General features: G+C 48.1%; 3 protein-coding genes across 5 annotated transcripts; all 3 read left to right on the top strand.

Annotated features, from left to right (window-relative positions):
- Window positions 1-522: 522 nt before the first annotated feature.
- Window positions 523-6,596, top strand: maza (MYC-associated zinc finger protein a (purine-binding transcription factor)). Of its 2 annotated transcripts, XM_080486913.1 has the most exons (7): window positions 523-1,082; window positions 3,171-3,321; window positions 3,739-4,142; window positions 4,350-4,606; window positions 4,685-4,748; window positions 5,895-6,066; window positions 6,260-6,596. In XM_080486913.1, exons 1-7 carry the CDS (start codon window positions 1,050-1,052, stop codon window positions 6,589-6,591), a joined length of 1,413 nt encoding a protein of 470 aa, XP_080343039.1. In that variant the 5' UTR covers window positions 523-1,049; the 3' UTR covers window positions 6,592-6,596. The 2 variants fall into 2 exon arrangements, with proteins under 2 accessions (XP_080343039.1, XP_080343038.1); XM_080486912.1 differs by lacking the exon at window positions 523-1,082 and having other exon boundaries at window positions 1,302-3,321.
- Window positions 6,597-8,737: 2,141 nt separating this feature from the next.
- Window positions 8,738-18,330, top strand: nlk1 (nemo-like kinase, type 1). The gene is made up of 12 exons (XM_080488708.1): window positions 8,738-9,370; window positions 10,909-11,282; window positions 11,653-11,782; window positions 11,873-11,928; window positions 12,431-12,537; window positions 13,151-13,236; window positions 14,105-14,314; window positions 14,469-14,570; window positions 14,971-15,057; window positions 15,462-15,660; window positions 15,776-15,869; window positions 16,042-18,330. Exons 2-12 carry the CDS (start codon window positions 10,972-10,974, stop codon window positions 16,088-16,090), a joined length of 1,431 nt encoding a protein of 476 aa, XP_080344834.1. The 5' UTR covers window positions 8,738-9,370; window positions 10,909-10,971; the 3' UTR covers window positions 16,091-18,330.
- On the top strand, window positions 18,254-23,898 carry LOC308125174 (ceramide synthase-like). 2 transcript variants are annotated; one of them, XM_080488711.1, is made up of 6 exons: window positions 18,254-18,931; window positions 19,645-19,728; window positions 21,000-21,177; window positions 21,444-21,539; window positions 22,242-22,351; window positions 22,823-23,898. In XM_080488711.1, the coding sequence occupies exons 1-6, from the start codon at window positions 18,813-18,815 to the stop codon at window positions 23,004-23,006; spliced, it is 771 nt and encodes a 256-aa protein (XP_080344837.1). In that variant the 5' UTR covers window positions 18,254-18,812; the 3' UTR covers window positions 23,007-23,898. The 2 variants fall into 2 exon arrangements, with proteins under 2 accessions (XP_080344837.1, XP_080344836.1); XM_080488710.1 differs by having other exon boundaries at window positions 21,000-21,204.
- Window positions 23,899-24,553: the final 655 nt, after the last annotated feature.

The following is a 24,553-nucleotide window of genomic DNA, read 5'->3' as shown; positions in this document are numbered from 1 at the left end:
ATAGTCTCCCCGAACAGACGCGAGTCAGTATTTTCTCTCTATCTTGTTGGAGCAGCAGCCGAAGCTCCGATGAGCAGTTTTGTGGCCGGAGTCTGGCGCGCGTCATGCGCACAGGCCGGATCCAGCTGTTGCACTTGCGCGCATCGTTACCTTTAAGATGCTCGCGGGATAAAGGCTCGTTTTAACGAACCCGGCTCCATTTTAACGGAGAGCCCTCCGCCGAGCTGGTAGCCGCGGGAGACTCCTCCGTTACCGGCGCAGCGGGGGAGGTGGGAAAGACGGCGGCGCGGAGTCCGTTTATGTCGGATGTGATTATCTGTCGGCCCACGGAGCGGCGGGGGCGCGGGGGACGGCGCGGCGCGGCGCGAGAGCAGACGAGACGGGGTCCGCGCGGAGGGTGCACACGCCAAATACTTTCCCTTTAAAGCGGCGGAGAGGCACCGAGGGGGTGAAGGAGGATTAAAAAAAAAAAAAAAGACAGAGAAGAAAGCCGGAGAGGGAGGGAGGGCGAGAGAGGGAGCGGGGATGAAAAAAACAGAAAGATGTCATCCCGCCGACTGAAGCGCCGAGGCGGAGCCATGGACCGCGGCCGACCGGGAGCGCTCTAGTTGGGCGACGAGCTGTACGCGACACCGAGGCTTTGGAAGTCACCGCGGCGGCCTTTTCGGAGCTACCGCAAATAAACGCGTCCGAACGGCCGCGACCATGAAAGCTGCTCGTCTTCTGCATCCACAATAATACTCTGTTCTGCATGCATTTCACCTGACTTGTTTTCCATTGCAGACATAAGCAGACCGCATTAAAATGTACAATTAAAAGAAGCGTTTGCAGAAGCATTCCGTGCGCGCCCGCTAGCTGCCATGTTGGCTGTGAGCTGAGTGTTTTCATGTTTCATTAACCCGAACTGCTGCTGCTGCTCACAGGCCACACTTTTTGTTTTCACTCGGAGCGTTTCTCGCCCTCGCCCTCCTCCTCCTCCTCCTCCTCTCCTCCTCCTCCTCCTCCTCCTCATCCTCTCCTACTTCTCCCAGCTGTGGCTCTCCTGCACCATGGACACCTCCTGGAGTAACTTCCTCTTTCAGGTGAGTCCTGATTGAAGCTGCTGGTTTGGGTTTTTAGTTGTTTTTTTTGTTTGTTTGTTTTTTTTGTTGTTGTTTTTTTTTTGGGGGGGCTCTTGTTGGGGGTCTCTTTACCTGTCAGGGGTGATGGGGGGGTCTTGTTGGGGGTCTCTTTACCTGTCAGGGGTCATGGGGGGGTCTTGTTGGGGGATTCTTTACCTGTCAGGGGTCATAGAGGGGGTCTCTACCTGTCTGGGGTCATTCTCAGGTGCCGTCCTTTTATTAATGGGGAGGACATGAAAAGTTTCTTCTGACCTGCTGCGACTCGTTGATTCGTCCTGTGAATCTTCTGCAAGCTCACGTCTCATCGTCAGTCTGGTAATCCTGAGAGTGGCGTCACAGTGACCTTAACGTGACGGCAAACCCACAAAATGTGACACAAACACAAAACAAAGCAACCATTGCCAAAGACCAAAACAAAACTGAAAATATGACACAAGCCTCATGTTTTTGGACATGACCAAGAAGCGACCAGGAAGACATGACCAACACAGACAAACCAACGAATGTAAATAAAATGTCATTTAGGCCCCGTTTACACGACAACGAACACGAGTGTATCCGCAAAACCACCGTTCTGAACCGTGAAGTTTTTATCTTGGCTGCCACGGTGGAAAGATTCTTTCACATTTGTGATTCTGACGGAGGTGACGGAGCGCTGTTACTGCGCATGCACATCACCCCCGTCGAAAACAGTTCCTTCTTCTCATGCTCCACTAAACAAACATGGCTGCCCCCGTATCGTTATGACTCGTGGTCCATATTCTAGTTTTATCATCCATACCGGTAGTTTAATAGTTGATAGCATCCGATTCCTGAATGTCGATTTGCTCCATTTTGTTCACGTTTACAGCGTTTCGTTCTCTGCACACACGTCTGTATGGTTTTCATTTCAGAAACAAGCAACCGTGCCCTCCTGTGGCCCAGCAGACTTACTACATCATTGTCAGTGTGTCTGCCGCTGCCATGGAAACGCAACACTATTTTTTTTTTAACAGATTAGGTGTCCTCACGTGAAACGTTGTTGTGTAAAAGGGGCCTTAAACTGAAACTCAAGCAGAAGAGACAGAACCACTGGAGTCAACCTCCAGCTCACCAAAATAAAAGCCAGAGCTTCATCACACCCAGTGTCAGCGACAAGGCGGCGTTATAACTTTTCAACCGTACAGCTTATTTGTTTCCAGAAATACATTTCTCTGAACTGGTTCAGTAATAAATAGAAAGTTTGTGTCCGAGTCGCCATGTTGGTCTGGCTTTAACTGCAGGAGCTGACAGCTTTGAGTGATGCGTTCAGGGGCATCACGTAACTCCGCCCTCTGACATGTTAATGAGCTGCGGCATATACAGTAGTGAGGCTACATGCTAAACAGGATTACAATATGACTGACAGTCATCAGTGAGTTGGAACATGCATGTGCAGCACACGGCAGTGCAGAAGTTTCGGCAGAGGGCACCTACATAACTCGGCTCGGACGGTTGGAACGGCAGGACCCCGGAGTGACGACCTTTCTTCTTGTTCTTATGGAATAAATGCCTCAAACGTTTGACTCCACCCACATTCCTAAACGTTTGCTCTGCTCCGCAGTCATATTGTCTTCCTTAAGCAAACCGGGGGCGAAGTCACAAGACTGAGCCGGTGCTCGGTGCGCCACGATGAGTTTGTTCTCTGGGCAGATGCTCACTTCCCCCAGAGCAAAATCCACCACTGATCCCATCTTCATCACATCTTCACACCTTCATTACATCTTCACCTTCATCACACCATCATCACTCCATCACATCTTCATCACTCCATCACATCTTAAAGTTGCTTCATGTGGGGAGGAGTACTGCCCCAGGGAGACTATACTCCAGTACTGCTGTGGGTAGGAGTACTGCTTCAGTTGTACTGCTGTGTGAAGCTCTGTCGCTCCCTCTAGTGGACGGATGGAGAATGTCCAACAGCACTTATCCCTCACGAGCAGCCATTCAAAGGTCAAAGGTCGAGATGTTCACCGAGCCGATGTTCTGCTGTTTGTTTTTTGTTGTTTTTCTTTTCCCGTCTTGCTGCAGACTCCGCCCACTCAGAACCAGCCGGAGGCGCCGCTTCAGGCTGAGCTGCTGCCAGAGCTCACCGGCGCCACCCAGAGTCCTCCGGCGGAGCACATCGTGACGCCACCGTCCACGGTGGACACTGCCGCCCTGAGCGAAGAGCCGCTGCCCGGTGAGGAGATGGGAAAACATATTTTTAAATACGTGTTGATCTTAAAATCACTTCTTCCTGCTTTTCAGGCATGTTGAAGTAGAAGTACTATCAGTATATGAGGTGTGAGTATCCTCGGATGGAGATCAGTTATTTCGTACAAATATTTCATAAAATACCATTTTTATTATTTATATTGATGACAAACAAATAGTTTGTGTGTGTTTCAGTGTGTGTATGTGCAGACTTAAACGCATATTTTGTTTTCACGTCTGAAATTAATTAATTTTTTAAAAGTATTAATATTTGCACAAATTTTGATGAAGAAAATCTAAATTTTTCTCAGGCAGAGGAATAAGTACAATAGTCCAAATAGTTTCAGATCGAACCCTGACATGCTTGTTTTCCTCTCCGTGTTCGTTTTCCGTGTCCCGTCAGTCAAGCCGCTCGCCAAGCCGAGTCGCCCCGCCCACATCTGCGCCACCTGCAACAAGGAGTTCAAGAACAGCTACAACCTGCGGCGCCACCAGTCGGTGCACACGGGCATCAAGATGAAAGACCGGGCGGCGCGGGAGAAGGAGGACGGGACGAAGGTGGGACGAGTGGAAAAGCAGAGCGTGCCCCTGTCACTCCTCCACCTCGCCTTGCCCCCGCAGGCCCCGCCCCCTTCCGCCGCCGTCCCTGACGTCGTACCTCCGCACGCTGTGCCTCCGCACGCCGGCCAGGAGAGCCAGCCCATCCCCATTCCCATTTCCGTCTCCATCGCCCCGGCAACCGTCACCCTGACAGCGCCGCCGCAGCCCGTCCAGGCCGCCGTGGTGGTGGTGGGCTCGATGGAGCAGGTGGGTCCATACCGAACGTCGACGCCACAGTTTTCAGTAATCAAGTTTCCTTTGTCCCAAGTTCAGACTTGAAGGCTCTTCAACGCACACGACATTGAAGTTTCAGCTTCAGTGTCAACAGAGTGTAAAACCTGCTTCAGGAACAGTCTCCACGCGTTTTTGGCTTCCACTTGCAACAATCGTAAATCTCAGACTCCCTCCCCTCAGGCCCCGCCCCCTCCACCTGCCCCGACCGCCAACCAGGTGAGGAAGAACCACGCGTGCGAGGCGTGCGGGAAGGCCTTCAGAGACGTGTACCACCTGAACCGTCACCGGCTGTCTCACTCGGACGAGAAGCCGTACTCGTGTCCCATCTGCCAGCAGCGCTTCAAGAGGAAGGACCGCATGAGCTACCACGTGCGCTCGCACCAGGGCGGCGTGGAGAAGCCCTACGTGTGTCCGCACTGCGCCAAGGCCTTCTCCCGGTGAGGCCACGCCCACTCGCTCCATCAGCCCTGTTTATCCTCCGCTCAGCTCTCATGGGTTCTTTTGGTTGTTTACAGGCCGGACCACCTCAACAGCCACGTCAGACAGGTGCACTCCACAGAGAGACCCTTCAAATGCACGGTAACGCCCCCTCATGGTCCCACGTCACACGACATCACCAACCCCTCTGACTGCACAGGGTCTGGAAACGGGAAGAAACTCCTGATCAGCTCCATTCAACACCTTTACCTCGTTAATTCATCTTCACAATAGTGGGAATGACCTTTGCATTAGCTGGCAGCTACATGATTATCGTTAGCTGGTAGCTATATGTTTAGCAATAGCTGATAGCTACATGTTAGCATTAATCAATCATTATATTTATTATTATTATTATTATTGTAATTGTCATACAATGAAATTTCAATGGATCAACACAACCCACAAAAAAAAGTAAGCATGGTAGAAAGGAAGCGCACAAAAGTACGGCGCCACTTTTCAAAATGCGATGCAGATTACGCTTGCTTCAATATTTGTGACAAAAGTGCGAAGCCAACGGCGGGAAAACTTCTAACCTGAGGAAGCTCAGATTCACCACGAGATGTTTACAGCCACAGATCTGACATACAGTTCTACCACCACAGATCTACCATCACGTTTCCAGAGGGCAAGGAATGTTTATAGGAGGACGTGGAGTCATTTGTGAAATTTAAGAAAAAAAAGACACACTGCTTGCTGAAGTTCAGGGTTTTCATGTTAAAGAATATTGTGGAACAACTGCGATGATGCAATACAAGGTGTATTAAAATTAAAATTTACATATTGAGTAATAAATGTTAAATTGATAAATTTTGAGATTATTAAACAAATTAACATTTATTACCACACAAACACACACACAAAAGTACCTAAACAGTCGGTACCGTTGGTATCGGTACTGTTGGTATCAGTGCCATTGGTACCAGTACTGTTAGTATCGGTACAGTACTGGTTCAAATGTGAAAGGTACCGACCCCAGCTACATACAAAGACTTGAATTTCTTGGTGATGTGTAAATTCTCTGTTCTTATTTTGCACACAGCTGAGCTCTTATCAACGGTTTTTAAAAAGAAACTTTGCTGTTTCATCCCCCACATCCATTAGCTGCTAATGTTAGCTTAGCATTATGCTCTGAGCCACTGAAGAAACTTCGGTACTGAGGTAAATGAATTCACTAACTATGAACTGTTCCTGTAGTTATTAATGGAAACGTTGTGTTTCTGGTTCTGTGTGTGTGTGTGTGCGTAGACGTGCACGTCGGCGTTTGCCACCAGAGACCGCCTCCGAGCTCACCTGATTCGCCACGAGGAGAAAGTGCCGTGTCACATCTGTGGGAAGCTGCTGTCGGCTGCTTACATCACCGACCACATGAGAGTCCACAACCAATCGCAGCACCACGCCTGTCACCTCTGCAACCGCAGTAAGACACGAGGCATTTGACCTCTGGCTCTTTGAAGGAAGCCGTTCAAAAGACTGGCTTGTTCTCAATCGCCATATTTTAAAAGACACATACAGGATCAGCACGTTATTTGTGACACCACCTGCTGGCTGTGAGAGGCACTGCAGGCTCCCTCTGGTCCGGCGCTCATGTTTCACGCCGTTGTTGTGTCCAGGCTTCACCACGCTCACATACCTGCGAGTTCACGCCCAGAAGCATCACGGCCAGGAGTGGAAAGAGAGCGGCGGCGCCCGTGGCGGCTTCGGCGGGACCGGCGCCGGCGGGGTGCTGCTCTGCCAGCTCTGCGGCGTGCAGTGTAAGACGGCGACGCAGCTGCAGGGTCACATGGGCACCCATGCCAGCCAGGGGGACGTGGGTGGGGCCGACCTGACGAGCGCGGCGCCCGTGGGCACCACCAGCGTGGCCGTCACCATGTCCAGCAGCAGCAGCACCGTGGGACTGCTGGTCACGGACTGCTCCGGTATCGCACCTCAGCCCCACAGCTAGCACGCCACGAGGGCTTGGGGGAGGGGGGGGGGGGGGGGGGGGCAGGGCTCGAGGCGGGTGGGGCGGGGGGATGGGTGAGTCGTGGAAAAAGCAGCACAAAAACCGGAGGAGAAGTGGCCAGAGCAGGTGAGTTGATTTCCAACCAGGGCTAGTAGTTTAAAGAGGATTTAAAATCTAATTAAAAAAAGAAAAAATGGAATTTATCGGCTGATCTGAACAGAAAGATCCGTATTTTCTCATGTTTATCAGTCCCCTCGTGTCCCAAATATCTCACCTATACTTTTAATCATATGTGTTTGGAATAAAGTTTTCCAGTAGATTGAAGGTTTTTATAGATTGGGTCTTGGGACCAATAAAGTTTGTTGTTTGGATGTTTTCAGATGATTTCTTTAACAAACTGGAGATCAGCAGAATCCAACATGGACGCCAACGAACATTTCTCCGCCATGATGTCCATTTGGGGAGCACTTCCTTTTGTCGCTCTGAGACGCGTGTACCCGCACACGTCGGAGGGGAAATGACTGTATTTTTATTCTTAGCGACTAGCTGTAATCTGATTACTCTCACAGCCACTAATGATTTTGTAAAGCCGCCGTTTCTACCACATTTCTATTTCATGGCATCAAGTGTGTGTTTGTCACATCCTTCACAGTAGGGACAGAGCAAGTGTTTCTGAAGGGTCGTGTGTGTGCGTGTGTGTGTGTGTGTGTGTGTGTGTGTGTGTGTGTGTGTGTGTGTGTGTGTGTGTGTGTGTGTGTGTGTGTGTGTGTGTGTGTGTGTGTGTGTGTGTGTGTGTGTGTGTGTGTTTTATACAGCTCATGAAGGCAGACTCCTCGTTGTTTGTTGTAACTCGCAATCATGAACATTGAATGTGCAGAACTTTTTTTTTCCTTCTTACTCTGGATGCTGATTTGTAATTTGTAGCTTCCTTGGTGACTTCCTGTGGCCGTGCAGATTGATTGTACCTGGTGCATAGTGCATAGCGCCTCCTTACTGTATTAAACGCCAGTAAAAATGCATGTGTAGATTCAAGTTTGAAGTCATCTCTTGGGGTGTCTGAATGATTGGTTTCTCTTGTCGGGCGTATTGATGAGGGGAACAGTGGGCAGATGGAAAAAAAAAAAAAACACAGATTAACGTCTTTATGGGGAATTTTGGGGGGGAAAATACTTTGAAATTTGATTAGAGAATATTTAAAGTGTAAATATCCTTATGTCACATTTTTAAATGATAATAAAGTGATGAAAATCAGGGCTCTTTGAACTGAATTAAAGGTCCACCGTCACAGCAGAGGGACGGGTTAATGTGACCGTATCTACTTCAGCAGTGCTATTAATAATGCTAGTATTGTTTACAGAAGTAACGCTAGTTAACTTTAGCATTGTTTAGAGCAGTAAGGCTAACTAATGTTAGCATTGTTTACAGCAATAATGCTAACTAACTTTAGCATTATTTACAGCATTAACACTGGATAACTTTAGTAGTACTAGTTAACTTTAGCATCATTTACAGCAGTAGTACGAGTTAACTTTAGCATTGTTTACAGCAGTAGTACTAGTTAACTTTAGCATTGTTTACAGCCGTAGTACTTGTTAACTTTGGCATAGTTTACAGCAGTAGTACTAATTAACTTTAGCATTGCTTACAGCAGTAGTACTAGTTAACTTTAGTATTGTTTACAGTAGTGGTACTAGTTACCTTTAGCATCAATTATAGCAGTAGTATTAGTTAACTTTAGCATTGTTTACAGTAGTAGTACTAGTTAACTTTAGCATCGTTTACAGCAGTAGTATTAGTTAACTTTAGCACTGTTTACAGTAGTATTACTAGTTGACTTTAGCATAGTTTACAGCAATAGTACTAGTTAACTTAGTATTGTTTACAGTAGTATTACTAGTTGACTTTAGCATAGTTTACAGCAATAGTACTAGTTAACTTAGTATTGTTTACAGTAGTATTACTAGTTGACTTTAGCATAGTTTACAGCTATAGTACTAGTTAACTTAGTATTGTTTACAGTAGTAGTACTAGTTAACTTTAGCATTGTTTACAGCTGTAGTACTAGTTAGGGTTCGGTTAGTGTTTAGAGCCGAGGAAAGCAGCCACCCTCCCCCACCGCCACCCTCCCCCACCCGGCTTCACGGCTCCTCCTCCACCGACTGCTAACCCGCTGACTGTAGCCGTCGCTACAGTGGCCACCCCAGCTCCAGCTGGTCCCTAAAACAGCTGAGTTGACCGGCCTGCTGGATGAGCCTTCACCCAGGAAAGAGCACAGGCTGCCGGGGCGAGACGTTCCTCACTGGGACTTGGGGGGCGATGGGCAGCGGGAGGTCGGAGGCTAGAAGCAGCTTGTTGTGTGGCTACATCCAGAGCTAGCTGTGAGGCTACATCCAGAGCTGTGCGGCTACATCCAGACCTAGCTGTGCGGCTACATCCAGACCTAGCTGTGAGGCTACATCCAGAGCTGTGAAGCTCCATCCAGAGCTGTGCGGCTACATCCAGAGCGAGCTGTAAAGCTGCATCCAGAGCTGTGTGGCTACATCCAGAGCGAGCTGTGAAGCTACATCCAGAGCGAGCTGTGAAGCTACATCCAGAGCGAGCTGTGAGGCTACATCCAGAGCTAACTGTGCTGCTACTTCCAGAGCTAACTGTACGGCTACATCCATAGCTAGCTGCGGAGAGCGAGCGTCCAGCTTCAGGAGAGTCGAGCAGAGCTGCTCTAATTCAGCTTATCCACCATTTCAAGCCCGCAACTGTGCCATGCCTTCGGCCGGGCTGGGTGTGTATTAATGTTTTATTTAATAACGTTTAATTGGTTTTATATAGCAATATGTAGGTCAACACAGCCGACCAGCGGTAGTTATGTGGGTCAGAGACAGCGATGGTTTAACCAGTTACCTGGAACAGCTAGTTAGCATGGTGGCTAACTGTTGAAATTATGTATTCGTTACAGAATTACAGGCACAGTGTTGATGTTTTGGCTCATATTGGTGCTAAAAGTTAGAATGTGTAGATATTTGTAATGATGATGAAGCCATGGGTTGGCTGCTTGCCTGAGACTGTTAGCTGGGTTAACCGGTTCAGTGACCAGGGACCTTCGACTCTGGATTAACATACCAGAATATCTCTTTTACCCGGGTCAATATCCAGGATATCTCTGTTACCTGCAATAATATCCAGGATATCGCTGTTACCTGGATTAACACACCAGGGTTAATTTTATTATGGCAAAAAGATTGTTCTAAATACTTTTTCTCCTCCCTGCTCAGCTTTGAAACTGTGTTGTATTTGAAGGATTACAAATAAAGATGAATTGAATTAAAGCAGTGCATCAGGATCTTCTAACAATGGGCAGGTCATTTTCCATGCGATCTGATTGGTCAGGTGGCGGAGTTTTGACCACTTATCTAGAACAAACCCTGGTCCACAGCAGGTTAGACATTCAGGGTCCGTTACCACGGTGATTTATCAGGTAAGAAGTGAACTAGCATCGGTAATCCTGAAGTTACCTGGATAAGAAAGAAAACTGTTAATCCTGAAGTTACCTGGATAAGAGAAAACCAGAGTTAATCCTGAAGTTACCTAGATAAAAAAAAACCGATTTATTCTGAAGTTACCTCGATAAGAAAAAAACGGTTAATCCTGAAGTTACCTGGATAAGAGGAAACCAGAGTTAATCCTGAAGTTACCTGGATAAGAGAAAACCAGAGTTAATCCTGAAGTTACCTCCGTAAGAAAACCAGAGTAAACCTGAAGTTACTTTAAGAGAAAACCAGAGTTAATCCTGAAGTCTCCTCATAAGAAAACCAGAGTTAATCCTGAAGTTACTTTAAGAGAAAACCAGAGTTAATCCTGAAGTCTCCTCATAAGAAAACCAGAGTTAATCCTGAAGTTACTTTAAGAGAAAACCAGAGTTAATCCTGAAGTCTCCTCCATAAGAAAACCAGAGTTAATCCTGAAGTTAAAGGCCCCTCCATACTGTCGGTGTCCTCCTGTACGCAGAATCCACGTAACGTCAAAATCGTCCTCCCCCTGCAGTCCACTGCTCTGAGGAGATGCTCCGTCTCCCTGTCTGAACAATCACATTTTAAAAGCAAATAAAGATCCAAAGGCTCAGAACTCCTGGAGTGAAACATAAACTACTTTAGGAACAGAGGAGAATGCCGCCACCAGAAGTGGAGATATTTTCAGGATCATTACGTTACGCTGTGGAACGCACACAGAAGTGAACCCAGAAGTGTAGTATGAATACAGTTGTGTGCAGTATCTGGATTAACTGTGGGATATCTGGGTTAACTGAGCCCGTTTACTCCACAGGACGCTGATGAAGCTCGCCGTGTAGCCAGTTGCAGCCCGGTTCCAGAGCTCCGTACCGGGACGATGGCCTTTCACGGCGCCGGTCGCCAGCAGACCGTCTGTGGAGATCTGTTCCCGGGATCGGAACTCGGCCACAAGTATTTCTGCGTCAGCTCCTCCTGCGGAGCTCCCTCCACCGGCCTCAGCGCCACGCCATGCCTGACCGGACCCGCCGCCCCAGCCGGAACGCCCCGTCATCCTACGGCTCTCGGAGGAAGTGCCGGCGGGGGAGCGGCGGTGCCTCAGCCCTACAGCAACCCGGCCAGCGAGGTGCCCAGCCCCGCGGAGATGGAACCGGACCGGCCCATCGGATACGGAGCCTTCGGCGTGGTCTGGTACAGGCGCTACTGTTATTATTATTATTATTAGAAGGTTTTTTTATCTTGTGTCTTTATTTCAGAGTTCACTTACGTTTTTAAGGTAAATATTTGTTTATTTCTAGAAAAACTATTAATTTGTGTGTGTGTGTGTGTGTGTGTGTGTGTGTGTGTGTGTGTGTGTGTGTGTGTGTGTGTGTGTGTGTGTGTGTGTGTGTGTGTGTGTGTGTGTGTGTGTGTGTGTGTGTGTGTGTGTGTGTGTGTGTGTGTGTGTGTGTGTGTGTGTGTGTGTGTGTGTGTGTGTGTGTGTGTGTGTGTGTGTGTGTGTGTGTGTGTGTGTGTGTGTGTGTGTGTGTGTGTGTGTGTGTGTGTGTTCGTTCGTTCTCAGGTCAGTGACGGACCCTCGTGATGGTCGGAAAGTGGCTCTGAAGAAGATGCCCAATGTCTTTCAGAACCTGGTGTCCTGCAAGAGGGTGTTCAGAGAGCTGCGCATGCTCTGCTTCTTCAAGCACGACAATGTAAAGAGCCTGTCTCACCCTCCGGTTGACCTTGACCCTCCGGTTGACCTTGACCGTCCAGTTGACCTTTCACATGGTTTCTGTGTTCAGGTCCTGTCGGCTCTGGACATCCTCCAGCCTCCACAGATCGACTGCTTCGAAGAGATGTATCCTTTGTCTGCTCTGACCCTCCTCCTCCTCCTCCTCCTCTTATTTTAGTTCACTTCCTGTTGGACGTGTGCAGCAGCTCTGGTGGTCAGCGGCCTGTAAAGTAACTTGGATGAGCTCCTTCATTAGTCGAAGCCCCTGAAGGGTAGAACCACCTATAGATGTGTGGTGTTTTATTTATTTATTATTTTTAAAGAACATTTGATGTATGCAGAGTGAAGCAGAGTGAGACGGTGTGTTCTGATACTGGTTGAGGTCGGAGACGGGGCTGATGAGAGGTCGGCCTGTGGCGACCATCCAGAGCGACTCCAGCACCGCCCAACTCTCCGTGCTCCATGTTCTGTCTCACATCAAGTTTGTGTTTGAATATTTTCTTCTTCTTTTTAATTTTTTTTTTTTTTTGACTTGATAAAATGTCGTGGTGAGGTCACGTGACTGTGAAAGTGTCCCGGTGCCGTGCGAGGCTGCTTTTAGTTTCCCTGACAGCGAGCTGCCTCACAGATACGTGATAACAGAGCTGATGCAGAGCGACCTCCACAAAGTCATCGTGTCTCCTCAGCCGCTCACCACCGACCACATCAAGGTCTTCCTCTATCAGATCCTTCGAGGTGGGTCGTCCTTTCATCACACACACACACCTTCCATACCTCTTTATTGCAAACAAATGTTTAATTTATAAACTCAAACTGTGAAACGCAACACCACCTCCTTGGTTGGTGGCGTTTCCTTGCAGAATTCTAACCGTATTGGGGGGTGTGGCCTCACCGGGGGGCGGAGCCTCAAAGGAAGTGAATGTAAAAAGTAAAGGAAGAGCAGTGAGGAAGCTCTGCTCCAAACCTCTGAGCTGAGAGGAAGTGAACCTGATTGATCACAGTGCTTCACTTTATAATGTCCATCAATCAATATTGTAGAATCTCCCCCAAGTTACACATTAACGGAGTCACAATTTTATAAATCAGATTCGTTTGTGCTCATGGTACTTTCACAGTTTAGGTACACCAGCACTTTTGGTTTGGATGCTCCGTAAGGTTTTATAAGTGAAGCTCCTGGGCTTCTTCTAGTGTCTGTTTGCACAAACAGGATTTTCATTGACCAACCCTCCTCCCCCTGCCGCTCATCCTGCAAATGCACGTTTCTTACCAAGATGGCTCCACTGGCGGAGGACAGTCAGCAGGCCGTATCAGCATCAGGTGATGTTTGATTTGTGTTTCTGCGCTTCAGGTTTGAAGTACCTTCACTCAGCTGGGATCCTCCACCGAGACATCAAACCTGGAAACCTGCTGGTGAACAGCAACTGTCTGCTCAAGGTAACAGAGAAGACGCCTGTTGGTACTTGAGGCCTCTCAGTCCCTTCACCTGGACTCTGGTGTCTGTTTCCTTGTGATTTGGCATCGACCTCGGTCTTGGGCTGCAGACGTGATGGAGCCTTAGATCGGTACCACGACTGGAGCTTTATCGACGGCAAAGAGTCTTGAGCCGAACCTTCACAGTAGAGACTGAGTCAGCCTCTCTACTGAACCTGGGAGCTGCTTCCTCGTGGGAGGAGCCTGAGAGCTGGAAGCTCCGCCTCCATTCTACTGGGAGAATACCTGGGGGGCAGCACTGACAACCCAGTGGATCAGATGGTCGTTAACAGACAATGGAGCTGCTTGTTGAGAAGGATTTTTAATTCTGTTGTAGATTGAACATTAAGCTCATATTGGAGTGATGTGATCTGTCAGGACTTCCTGTCAGGACTTCCTGTCAGGACTTCCTGCAGTATTTTCCATCAGTTGAAGAAGCAGTTAATGTTTCACCCTGATAACAGAGTTCGTTACTCTGGAAGGAACACACAATGGATTAATTTCTCTGCATCAATCTCAGTCAACGTGTTCCTGATCTTAGAGATAGTCCAGTGCTGGTCCTGTCCTGGTCCTGTCCTAGTCCAGTCCTGGTCCTGTTCTGGCCTCAGAGCGAGAGGACTTACTCAAAACATATGCAGTAGTACAAGCCTGTACACCTTCTTGCCTTATGTCAGCACTTACATCGACATATTCCATAATATAGTACCACTGAGCAGAACTGGCCCACAGTGTCTACACGACCTTCTACTAGATGTACCTCCACATTGTGACCTCTGCTATCGGGCCACAGGGCTAACCCTACCTCACCGTACTGTTTGTCGTCCCTTCTCAGATTTGCGACTTTGGCTTGGCGCGGGTGGAGGAGCCTGACCCGTCGCGTCACATGACCCAGGAGGTGGTGACGCAGTACTACCGGGCGCCAGAGGTGCTGATGGGCTGCCGGCACTATGGCTCGGCCATCGACGTTTGGTCAGTCGGCTGCATCTTCGCCGAGCTGCTGGGACGACGCATCCTCTTCCAGGCTCAGAGCCCCATCCAGCAGGTGAGAGACCCCCCCCCGGGTCACTCTGGGTCCATTTTGTGGTCACTCCGGGTCCACCCTGGGGTCACTCTGGGTTGAGGTGGTTCAATTCACCCCTTCACTGTCTGGTTCAGCTCCCCATTTCATAGTTTGGTTCATTCCCTCTCCCCCCCAGTTGGACCTGATCACAGACCTCCTGGGGACCCCGCCCCTGTCCGCCCTGGCGTCAGCCTGCGAGGGAGCCAGAGCCCACATCCTGAGGGGGCCTCACAAACCGGTACGCATCTGGATACATCACCACTGAACAGCAGTACTCGATTACATTTACTAGTTACCACCACTGGCTGGAGTTACAGATACAGTTTCCTGACAGGAGGAAGCTCAGGAGACCCCACACAGAGACCCTCGCCCCGGGAATCCAATCTGTGTCTTTACCTCCACTTCACCAGGCCTCCTGCCTTACACTACTTTTACTTTGAAAGTAACAGTAACTAGTTGCTTTGTAAAGTTGGTGTTAGTAATTGTCCCAGGGCTCTGATAGGGGTGACATGGTGGTGCAGTGGTTAGCTCTGTAACCTCACACCTTTCCCTGGAGACGTTCACTATTGGAACAGACAAGATCGTTAGATTTTATCTAAGTGTGTGCGTGTGTGCGTGTGTGTGTCCGTCCTCCCCAGCCGTCGCTCTCGGTGCTCTACATGCTGTCAGACGGAGCGACCCACGAGGCCGTTCACCTGCTCTGTCGCATGTTGGTCTTTGACCCGGTGAGTTTAACACACACACACACACACACACAGATGTATCGGCCATTCGCGCTGAATGGGAGTGGTAACCTCACTCTTTAAGGGGAGGGGCTTAGACATTCCAGTAATTCCATTGGTTGTACCAAAAGTCAAAGCCATTTGGCAGTAAATTGAAATTTACATAAACTTTGTCAAATAATAATTTCATATGAACAATTTGCTCTAATGTGTAAAGTGGATGTTGGTAGTGCTAATGCTGATATGTGAAAATGAATGACTATGAGTAAACTGTTAATGCTAATTGAAATAGATGTCGTTGTGTGTTAGCAGCTATAGTGCTAACGTGCAGGATTTGTCGGGGTGTCCTGGTGATTGTTTCTGTTTGGCTGTGTCACAGTAAACTAAAGGTCCTGTGTTGTGTCCAGGCGAAAAGGATCTCCGGCAGCGACGCCCTCTCCCACCCGTACCTGGACGAGGGCCGTCTGCGTTACCACACCTGCATGTGCCAGTGCTGCTACTCGGTGCCCAGCGGGAGAGTTTACACCCGGGACTTCGAGCCGGTGGCCGAGCGGCCGTTCAGCCACAGCTACGAGAACAGCCTGCTGTCGGTGTGGCAGGGAAAAGGTAGGGGCGTCGGTTCCATCCCGGTCTGAGATGCTGACGCGGCGAGTCAGTGAAGAGCGTCTCGCCTTCAGTCGTCGTCAGATCACTGGTATTGATTAGTTTCCTCCTCCGTCAGAGCTCATCCATCGATTCATCACCGAGCACCAGCAGGGGAAACGAGTCCCGCTGTGCATCAACCCTCAGAGCGCCGCCTTCAAGACCTTCATCAGGTCTGTCTGTCTGTCTGTCTGTCTGTCTGTCTGTCTGTCTGTCTGTCTGAAACATTGTGTTGAAAGTTTGTTCATCGGGTTCAATTTGTAAAAGAAAATCCTGAATGTAACAATTGAATAAAAGTGAAATGTCTTGTTTGCTTCGGCTGTGTGACCTCTGTCCTCTGCTCAGGTCCACGGCCTGGCACTCATCCAAGGTTTCCAGGAAGGAGGAGAGATGAGCGCTTGCCCGGCGGGTCAGCGGCGGCGGCGGCGGCAGTGTGACGGAGTGTTTTACCGGCCGCTCAGTTTGGCCCTTTTTGTTTTACCCTTTTTATCTGTGTAGAGGAGCAGCAACACACTGAACCACCGCATTAGGGATCGAACCCTCAGTGAACTTTTCCCCTTTTATCTGTGTAGAGGAGCGGCAACACACTGAACCACCGCGTCAGGGATCGAACCCTCAGTGACCTGTTGCTGAGTACAACAAGCTGCTGATGTGTCTGAGGCATGGCGGGGCGTAGCCGGGGCGTGGCGGGGGCGTGGCGGATTCCTGCTCTTCACAGACTTTCATGGTTTTAATTGTTTTATAGATTTGATGCATAGTTGAGTTTTGAAGTCATTCCAGGTCTGTGCAATACGATTTATTAAAACGGAAGAAACAGGAACACCGGGGACGGACCACAACGCTGGCATCGGGCCGGACCGGACCAGAACACCGGGACCAGACCGCCATCAGCCCCCCATGTCTCATTCCCACATCTGTCCTGTGTTTGAGTGACTTGGCCACATGTAGCAGATGGCAGCCGCCACCAGCCGGCTCGCCATTTCCCCGCTCTGCCTCCACTTCCTGTGTGAGACAGGACGCCACGCCACTTCCTGTGTGAGACAGGACGCCACGCCAGCGTTTAATTTATTGAGTGTCTGTTGGCGAGTGTGTTTCCGGCTTTTTGGAGTTTGAAGCTTCTGATCTCCGTTACCTCAAAGTGGAAAATAAACAAATTGGAGGCTGAAGGTCTACGGCCGACCGCCAGAGATCAACTAGGTCAGCTACCTCTGGCGGTGGTCGGCCTCCTGGCGGTGGTCGACCTCTGGCGGTGGTCGACCTCCTGGCGGTGGTCGACCTCCTTGCGGAGTCGACCTCTAGTGGTGGTCGACCTCCTTGCGGAGTCGACCTCTAGTGGTGGTCGGCCTCCTTGCGGAAGACCTGAGAGTAAAGAAAGCCAACAGTTTGACATGTGGCCACGCCCCTTCTTCACCACACCTTTAGTGTTCCTGAAAACACTGGACATGACAGGATGTAGGCAGGTAGTGGAGCCAGGACTCATCCTAACTCTCTCACCTTAACCCTCTAACCATAACTCTGTCACCCTCTCGCCCTAACTCTAACTCTGTCACCCTGACCGTCTCACTGTCACCCTAATCCTCTCACCTTAACCCTCTCACCCTTACCACAACTCTCTCACCCTAACCCTAACTCACCCTGACCCTCTCATTATCACCCTAACCCTAACTCACCCTGACCCTCTCATTATCACCCTAACCCTAACTCTCACCCTGACCCTCTTACTCTCTCACCCTAACCCTCTCACTCTTTCACCCTCTCACCCTGACCTGTTTTCAAACCTTTATAATGTTCTAATGCTGATGGTTTGTGAAACTGGACATACCGACAAGATTCTTTTTTTTCTTTCTTGTGGCGTAGTTAGCTGTACAAGCCACGCCCACTTGGAGCTGTACAAGCCGCGTGGCTTGTGCAGCTCCTAACCCACTTGGAGCTGCTGGCCAGTGATGCTACATGAACATCGATACACTGATCTGGACATTATCACATGAAACCATGAGTGACAGGAAGTAGCACACGGATCCACTTCCTGTTGAACGGGTGGGCGTGGCCACACCTTAAAGGGACAGCAGTGCCCATTCCCACCCCCCCACCCCCCGGGTTCTGCATGTGTACATCAGTAAAGAGCTGCTGAGTTTGAATGCTGTGAAACGTTTTGAGTCTGTCCACGTGTTTTCGTGCTCATTTAATTTAATTCATCTTAGCAGGAAGTTGATCTGATGATTAGCCGAGTTTTACTTTTTCTTTTGGTAATCTGATTAGTTTTTGTTTGTTTTTTTTTCCGGTGGAACGTTCTCGTAGCTTCTCATTGACGAGTTGGTCTCTTGAGTGGAATTTGAGCTACGACCAATGAGAAGAAGCAGTTTTAGTGTTTGAGGCTGTGATTGGTCGTTTTCCCTCCAGACTCGTTATCGTGTCGCTAGAAACTCCTCGTCTCTCCGTTCTGTGTTTCTTCTTCTTCTCATTTCTTCTTCTGGGAAAACAACCTTGATGTTTTTTTCTTCTAAATAGAAAACGTTTTGTCTCTTTTAGTTTTTCTTTTTTTTTTTTTTTTAAACTTGTGTTCTTGACAAATACTTGAATTTCTTAAAACCTGTTTAAAGTAGTGAATGAAAACTAAATAAATGGACACTGGAGAAGAAGGAGTCTGTTTCTGCTTCCGTCAAACCTCGAATTTCTTTCTGTGGTTGTTTGTCACTTTTTCTCTCCGTCACTTTGCTGGAAACACGTCTTGTTTTTAACGTCGGCTCTGTTCTTCTGTTTGTCTTTGAGAAGGTGAGCCCGTCGAGAACTGTACTTCTCTGTTATATTTGTGTCTTTCTGCGAGTTGGGTTACTTTTAAGCGGCTTTAAAAATTTGTCACATGTTTTGTCTTTTTTATTTTGCTTACTTTTGTTTTTGGCTGTTTTAAAGGTTTATGGTGCCAAATATCAATTTAGTCATTTTGTCACGTCTAAGATGTTTTCTGTCAGAGTATGTGTGTGTGTATGTGTGTGTATGTGTGTAATCCTCCTCTTAGTACCGCCCCCCTCTGACAGGTGGTAGCAGGAGGCTCCTCCCCCCTCATCTACTCCGAGGACCGTACACACACACACACACACACACACGGAGCAGCAGTCATGTTTGCGTTGGCGGCCGTCGGCTCCGTCTTCTTCCCCGGACTCTTCCTGCTGATCAAACACTTTTTAATACGTCTGATTGGTTGGACCGAAGGAGACGCTGCTGTTGTATCGACACGGTGAGGATGAACTAGAATCCTTCCTCACCCCAAACCTTCATCACCCTAAACCTTCATCACCCTAAACTTTCCTCACCCTAAACTTCCCTCACGCTAAACTTCCCTCACCCCAAACCTTCATCACCCCAAACCTTCCTCACCCCAAACCTTCCTCACCCCAAACCTTCCTCACCCCAAACCTTCATCACCCTAAACCTTCCTCACCCCAAATCTTCATCACCCTAAACCTTCATCATCCCAAACCTTCCTCACCCCAAATCTTCATCACCCTAAACCTTCATCATCCCAAACCTTCCTCACCCCAAACCTTCCTCACCCTAAACTTCCCTCACCCCAAACCTTCATCACCCTAAACCATCATCACCCCAAACCTTCCTCACCCTAAACCATCATCATCCATAACCTTCATCACCCCAAACCTTCATCACCCCAAACCTTCATCACCCCAAACAATCATCATCCATAACCTTCATCATCCATAACCTTCATCACCACACACTTAGGAATGTTTTCTTCTTGAGGTTGTGTAGTTTTTTTCCTAAAAAGTTGGGACCTTGTGAAAAAACTTTGTGATGAACGTCAGATGTTTGTTATTGTTAATGAACCACGTCAGGTGTTGGAGCAGCTTCTGTTTCTCAGCTTGATGTTTCTCATTCCCACCCGTCCTGCTGCAGTGACCTCTGACCCCAGACTGTGGCTGTGTTTCCCGCCAGGCTGCTGTCGTCTCTTCAGGCCATCATGGCCTCGTCCGTCGGCTGCGTCGTCATCTCGTCCTGCAGCGACATCATGGAGGACCGGTGAGGCCGTCACGTCCACTTCGTCCTCACAACAACAAAACTCCACTTTTAACTTTTCATCACCACAAATTTACTCATGAAGAAAGAGAGAGGACTAGAGTTTGATGGGAGGATTTACAGCCTCCAACCGTCTGCTTGTCTAATCTCATTACCACGGAAGCTCCGCCCCCAAGGAGCTATTCCTGTGTGTGTGTGTGTGTGTGTGTGTGTGTGTGTGTGTGTGTGTGTGTGTGTGTGTGTGTGTGTGTGTGTGTGTGTGTGTGTGTGTGTGTGTGTGTGTGTGTGTGTGTGTGTGTGTGTGTGTGTGTGTGTGTGTGTGTGTGTGTGTGTGTGTGTGTGTGTGTGTGTGTGTGTGTGTGTGTGTGTGTGTGTGTGTGTGTGTGTGTGTGTGTGTGTGTGTGTGTGTGTGTGTGTTCCTCATTTCCCAGTCAAAGTGCAGCGCAGGTTTGAGCCACATTTGATTATCAAATCTGAGCTCAGGCAGGACAGAACTTTGTGAAACTTTCTGCCAGAAAATGTCGTCCAGCAGAAAGTTTATATCGAAAGAAACGATTCAAATTTCAGTGAAAGTCGCGATGAGTGAGAAGGAGGAGTTATAAAGGTCATCGTGAGGGAGGGGATAAAGGTCATCGTGAGGGAGGGGTTAAAGGTCATCATGAGGGAGAGGGAGGGGTTATAAAGGTCATCGTGAGGGAGGGGTTAAAGGTCATCATGAGGGAGAGGGAGGGGTTATAAAGGTCATGAGGGAGAGGGAGGGGTTAAAGGTCATCATGAGGGAGAGGGAGGGGTTATAAAGGTCATCATGAGGGAGAGGGAGGGGTTAAAGGTCATGATGAGGGAGAGGGAGGGGTTATAAAGGTCGTGATGAGGGAGAGGGAGGGGTTATAAAGGTCATGATGAGGGAGAGGGAGGGGTTAAAGGTCATCGTGAGGGAGAGGGTGGGGTTATAAAGGTCATGAGGGAGAGGGAGGGGTTAAAGGTCATCATGAGGGAGAGGGAGGAGTTATAAAGGTCATCGTGAGGGAGAGGGTGGGGTTAAAGGTCATCATGAGGGAGAGGGAGGGGTTATAAAGGTCATGATGAGGGAGAGGGAGGGGTTAAAGGTCATCGTGAGGGAGAGGGTGGGGTTAAAGGTCATCATGAGGGAGAGGGCTCCATCAACTTCATTGTCGTCTCTTCCAATCATTGTGAAGCACAAATTACCAAGCGTTGGGTTGTTCACCCGTTGGAGGAGCAGCAGGTGGTAACTTGCAGTAGTCTCTCCTCTTCAGACACTGGCTGACAGACCGCTACATCGTCTTCGCCTCTCCGTACTTCGCCTACGACATCTACGCCATGTTCCTGTGTTACCGCCACAAGCTGCAGGTCAAAGGTCACGAGGAGACGGGCGCCACCATTGTTGGCTTCCTGCACAGAGAGTTCCTCATGGTGCTGCACCACATCTTCATGGTGACCTTCTGCTTCCCCGCTTCTGTGGTAACTATGGCAACGTCCACGTGGGTGTATTGATCATGGACTGAAGACCTTCATCCTCAAACTGACACTGCGCGCACGGGCGGGGCTTAGCTGGCCGCTATGGATCTTTCTTTTGCACACACACACAGATACACAGGTAGATAGGTGGAGCCGCAGAAACAGGTGGAGACGTTTCGTCCAAACCAGGTAGTAAATAATGTGTGTGTTTGTGTTTGTGCGTGCGTGTGTGTGTGTCTCAGTGGTGGAGGCAGGGCAGAGGGGATTACTTCCAGGCCGTCTTGTTCCTGGCGGAGCTCAGCACTCCGTCTGTCTCTCTGGGAAAAGTCCTGATTCAGGTAAAGTGATTCAAGCTGAACTAACTGTCTGTCTGTCTGTCTGTCTGTCTGTCTGTCTGTCTGTCTGTCTGTAAGCAAATTTTATTTATAAAGCGCTTTTCATATATAAAATCACAAAGTGCTGTACAACAAGGTGAAACTAAAACAATAGCAGCAACATTACACAGTGGATAATAAAAGATATGTCACTTTAAAACACCAGGAGCCACATAATAAAACAAAATAGAAATTAAAAGCCAATTTAACTAAGAGCTTTTCTGAAAAGTGCAGTCTTCACATGCTTTTTAAAAGAGTCCACACAGTCAAGCTCACGACTGTCTGTCTGTTTTACGAACTCTTGTTTTGGTCTGTGGTTGTTTCATGACCACCACGTTCTCTCCCATACCAGCGTTACTTGTTCACCAAGAGCCTGTCATGTCTGAGCAGGTTCCTGGGAGGAAGCCAAGATGGCGGAGGTCTGAAGCTGCGGCGGTTCCTGCAGGTTTTACTTGGTGATGAAGACCGCGATGTGTGGTCTTGCCCCAGAGCAGTTCACTGTACATTTGGTTCACAGGTTGTGTTTCTCTCGGTCCCCGTCGCTCAGCGGACTGGAATCAATGGAGATGACTGATCTTCCATCAGGACGTTCCTGATTGGCTGCCACTTCCACAATCGCTACAAACTTTAGATTTTTCTTGTTGTTCTACTTGATTCTGTCCTCAGTACAACAAACAACACACTCTGCTGCACAAAGTCAACGGAGTGATCATGATCCTCACCTTCTTCAGCTGTCGGGTTTTACTCTTCCCCTACCTGTACTACGCCTACAGCAGGTAGCGCCGCCTTTATTATTATTATTATATCATTATTATTATTATTATTATTATGATGAGCTGCAGGCTCACACTGGTGCCACGCTGAGAACCTGCCACCGGGTGATGTACATTCACTGTGACTTTTCTTGGGCGGGGGTTTAAACATTTTATTTTTTGCACTTTCATGTATTGTTTCCATTGCACTCTGAACATGCGCCGAACCTCGGCATGCACCACGTTCCAATGTGGGGGCGTGCGAGGACCCGTTCAACGCTGCTTGCAGCTTTAATTGTCTTTAATATTCAAGTTTTTCAAGTTTATTCTTAACTTTTTTTTCCAAAATGTTAATGAAATAGCCTCCAGTTGTATTTCGTCTCCATGTTCCAGAAGAAGCCTTTTACACCTGTAACCTGTACTTGTACTTGTGGACTTTGCCACCTGGGAGAGAAGCTCGGCTGTGTGAAATGCACCCTGTGGCTTGTCTTGCAGGTACGCATCGATCCGGGTGTATGAGGCCCCCCTGGCGGCCCCCTGGCAGTGTAACCTGGGGGCCGCTCTGCTGTGGCCCCTCCAGCTCTACTGGTTCACGCTGATCTGCAGACGAGCTGTGACGCAGTTCAACAAGACGTCCACCGGCACTTTCCCCGCCGGTCAACACAAGCACCAGCAGTGAGAGTGACTGAGGAGTAGGAGGAGGAGGAGGAGGACACTCACCTTCACCCGCCGGCTTTGGAAGGACAAAGAGGACGGAAGAGTCTCTCCTCAGGAGCTGCAGGTGACACCTGCTGACTCACACTTTAATGAAGAAAAACAAGGAAAGCTTGAAAATGTAGACGTTTGATTTGATTTGAGAAGCGCGATGGTTAACTACAATTACCTGACCCTGTACTGATCAGCTGACCCTGTACTGATCACCTGACCCTGTACTGATCAGCTGACCACATACTGATCACCTGACCACATACTGATCAGCTGACTGTACATCCATCCATCTGCCCATTCAAAACTTTATTATAGATTTTTATTCAGGCAGTCCTTTGACCTGGAGCTGCTCAATTTTACTTTCTTGGATAACTATGTATGTTTTTCTTGCTTCTATATTTTTCATGCTCTTAAATATGTTTATTTTTTTTTCTGTTTTTAGTGCTGTAAAGAACCTTTTGAATCATGTCTGTGAAAAGTGTTACATAAATAAAGTTCTATTCTATTGCTCTTCTAAAAGAGCAATAAAGTGACTGTAGCAGCACGGTGACTCTAAGTATTATATGGCGCTATTGCTGTACTCTGTGTATATATAATATTTATTTACTGCCAAGTATACATTGTAAATATTAAATATGTATTCTAAATATCACAAATTACTAAATGATTTGTTTGAAGAAACGCTACAGGGATAACAAATCATTTCTGTTGTACACTTTCAGTCGTTGACGATAACGATTTTGGCTAACTTCCCTTTCAAACAGAGGAGTTATTCTCTGAATAAATTATGGTTATAAAGCAGAAGATTATGGAAGCATATTGCATACATGAAAAAATAAAAATTGACTCTGTTTTTCTGCATTAATGGGACAGTGGTTCGTATTCCAAGCAGAAGCTCTACTAGACCGTTGTAGGAAACAAGCATGCCCCAAGTCTCAATTTTAATTCAGTTTTATTTACATTTGGGTTTGAGATATTGGGAGATGACTCTTGTCTTTAAGTATTGTTGATAGTATTATTAGTTTGTCAATTTTGCACAGGCACCTCAGGAAACTGCGGCTGTTCAGACATGAACACGGCTCGGATCTGTTAGATTTTGCAATATTTCTCCAGGAACAACTGGGCATATATGACATGCTTCATGGGTATAAGATGATGCATCTGAAATGCATTCAGGCAGGTTATCTGGTCACACAAGAGACAATCAGGCAGCTGCTGAAAATTCTGGATCCCCATGGAGATGTTTGCATCAGAGTCCAGCCCCAAACTGGTTCTGGCTAAAAGGACGTACTGCGCTGCTGAACGTACTGTGGTACACAGTCAGGGCTCCTTCCACTAAGCACTGATTTGGTGAATGAATCTTTTGAACAAATCTATTTAATGAACTAGTTCTAATCATTCAGTACCATCTAAAGAACTCATTTGCCCATCACAATTCCTGACACATTATTTACATGTAACATACAAATTCTATGTAAATACCTGATATGTTGACCCTGTTAGCTTTGAGTCATGCCC

The sequence above is a fragment of the Lipophrys pholis genome, assembly GCF_963383615.2.
Source record: "Lipophrys pholis genome assembly, chromosome: 19".
NCBI lineage: Eukaryota > Metazoa > Chordata > Actinopteri > Blenniiformes > Blenniidae > Lipophrys > Lipophrys pholis.
The sequence above is the reverse complement of the archived record's forward strand: the minus strand, read 5'-3'. Positions and strand labels throughout refer to the sequence as shown.

Coding starts and splice junctions, on each gene's coding strand:
- maza (XM_080486912.1), top strand. CDS start 3,045: ATGGAGAATGTCCAACAGCACTTATCCCTCACGAGCAGCCATTCAAAG. Junction 3,322..3,738: donor GAGCGAAGAGCCGCTGCCCG/GTGAGGAGATGG, acceptor GTGTCCCGTCAG/TCAAGCCGCTCGCCAAGCCG. Junction 4,749..5,894: donor AGAGACCCTTCAAATGCACG/GTAACGCCCCCT, acceptor GTGTGTGCGTAG/ACGTGCACGTCGGCGTTTGC.
- LOC308125174 (XM_080488710.1), top strand. CDS start 18,813: ATGTTTGCGTTGGCGGCCGTCGGCTCCGTCTTCTTCCCCGGACTCTTC. Junction 19,729..20,999: donor AGCGACATCATGGAGGACCG/GTGAGGCCGTCA, acceptor TCTCCTCTTCAG/ACACTGGCTGACAGACCGCT. Junction 21,205..21,443: donor TCTGCTTCCCCGCTTCTGTG/GTAACTATGGCA, acceptor TGTGTGTCTCAG/TGGTGGAGGCAGGGCAGAGG.
- nlk1 (XM_080488708.1), top strand. CDS start 10,972: ATGGCCTTTCACGGCGCCGGTCGCCAGCAGACCGTCTGTGGAGATCTG. Junction 11,929..12,430: donor ATCGACTGCTTCGAAGAGAT/GTATCCTTTGTC, acceptor GCTGCCTCACAG/ATACGTGATAACAGAGCTGA. Junction 14,315..14,468: donor CTCAGAGCCCCATCCAGCAG/GTGAGAGACCCC, acceptor TCTCCCCCCCAG/TTGGACCTGATCACAGACCT.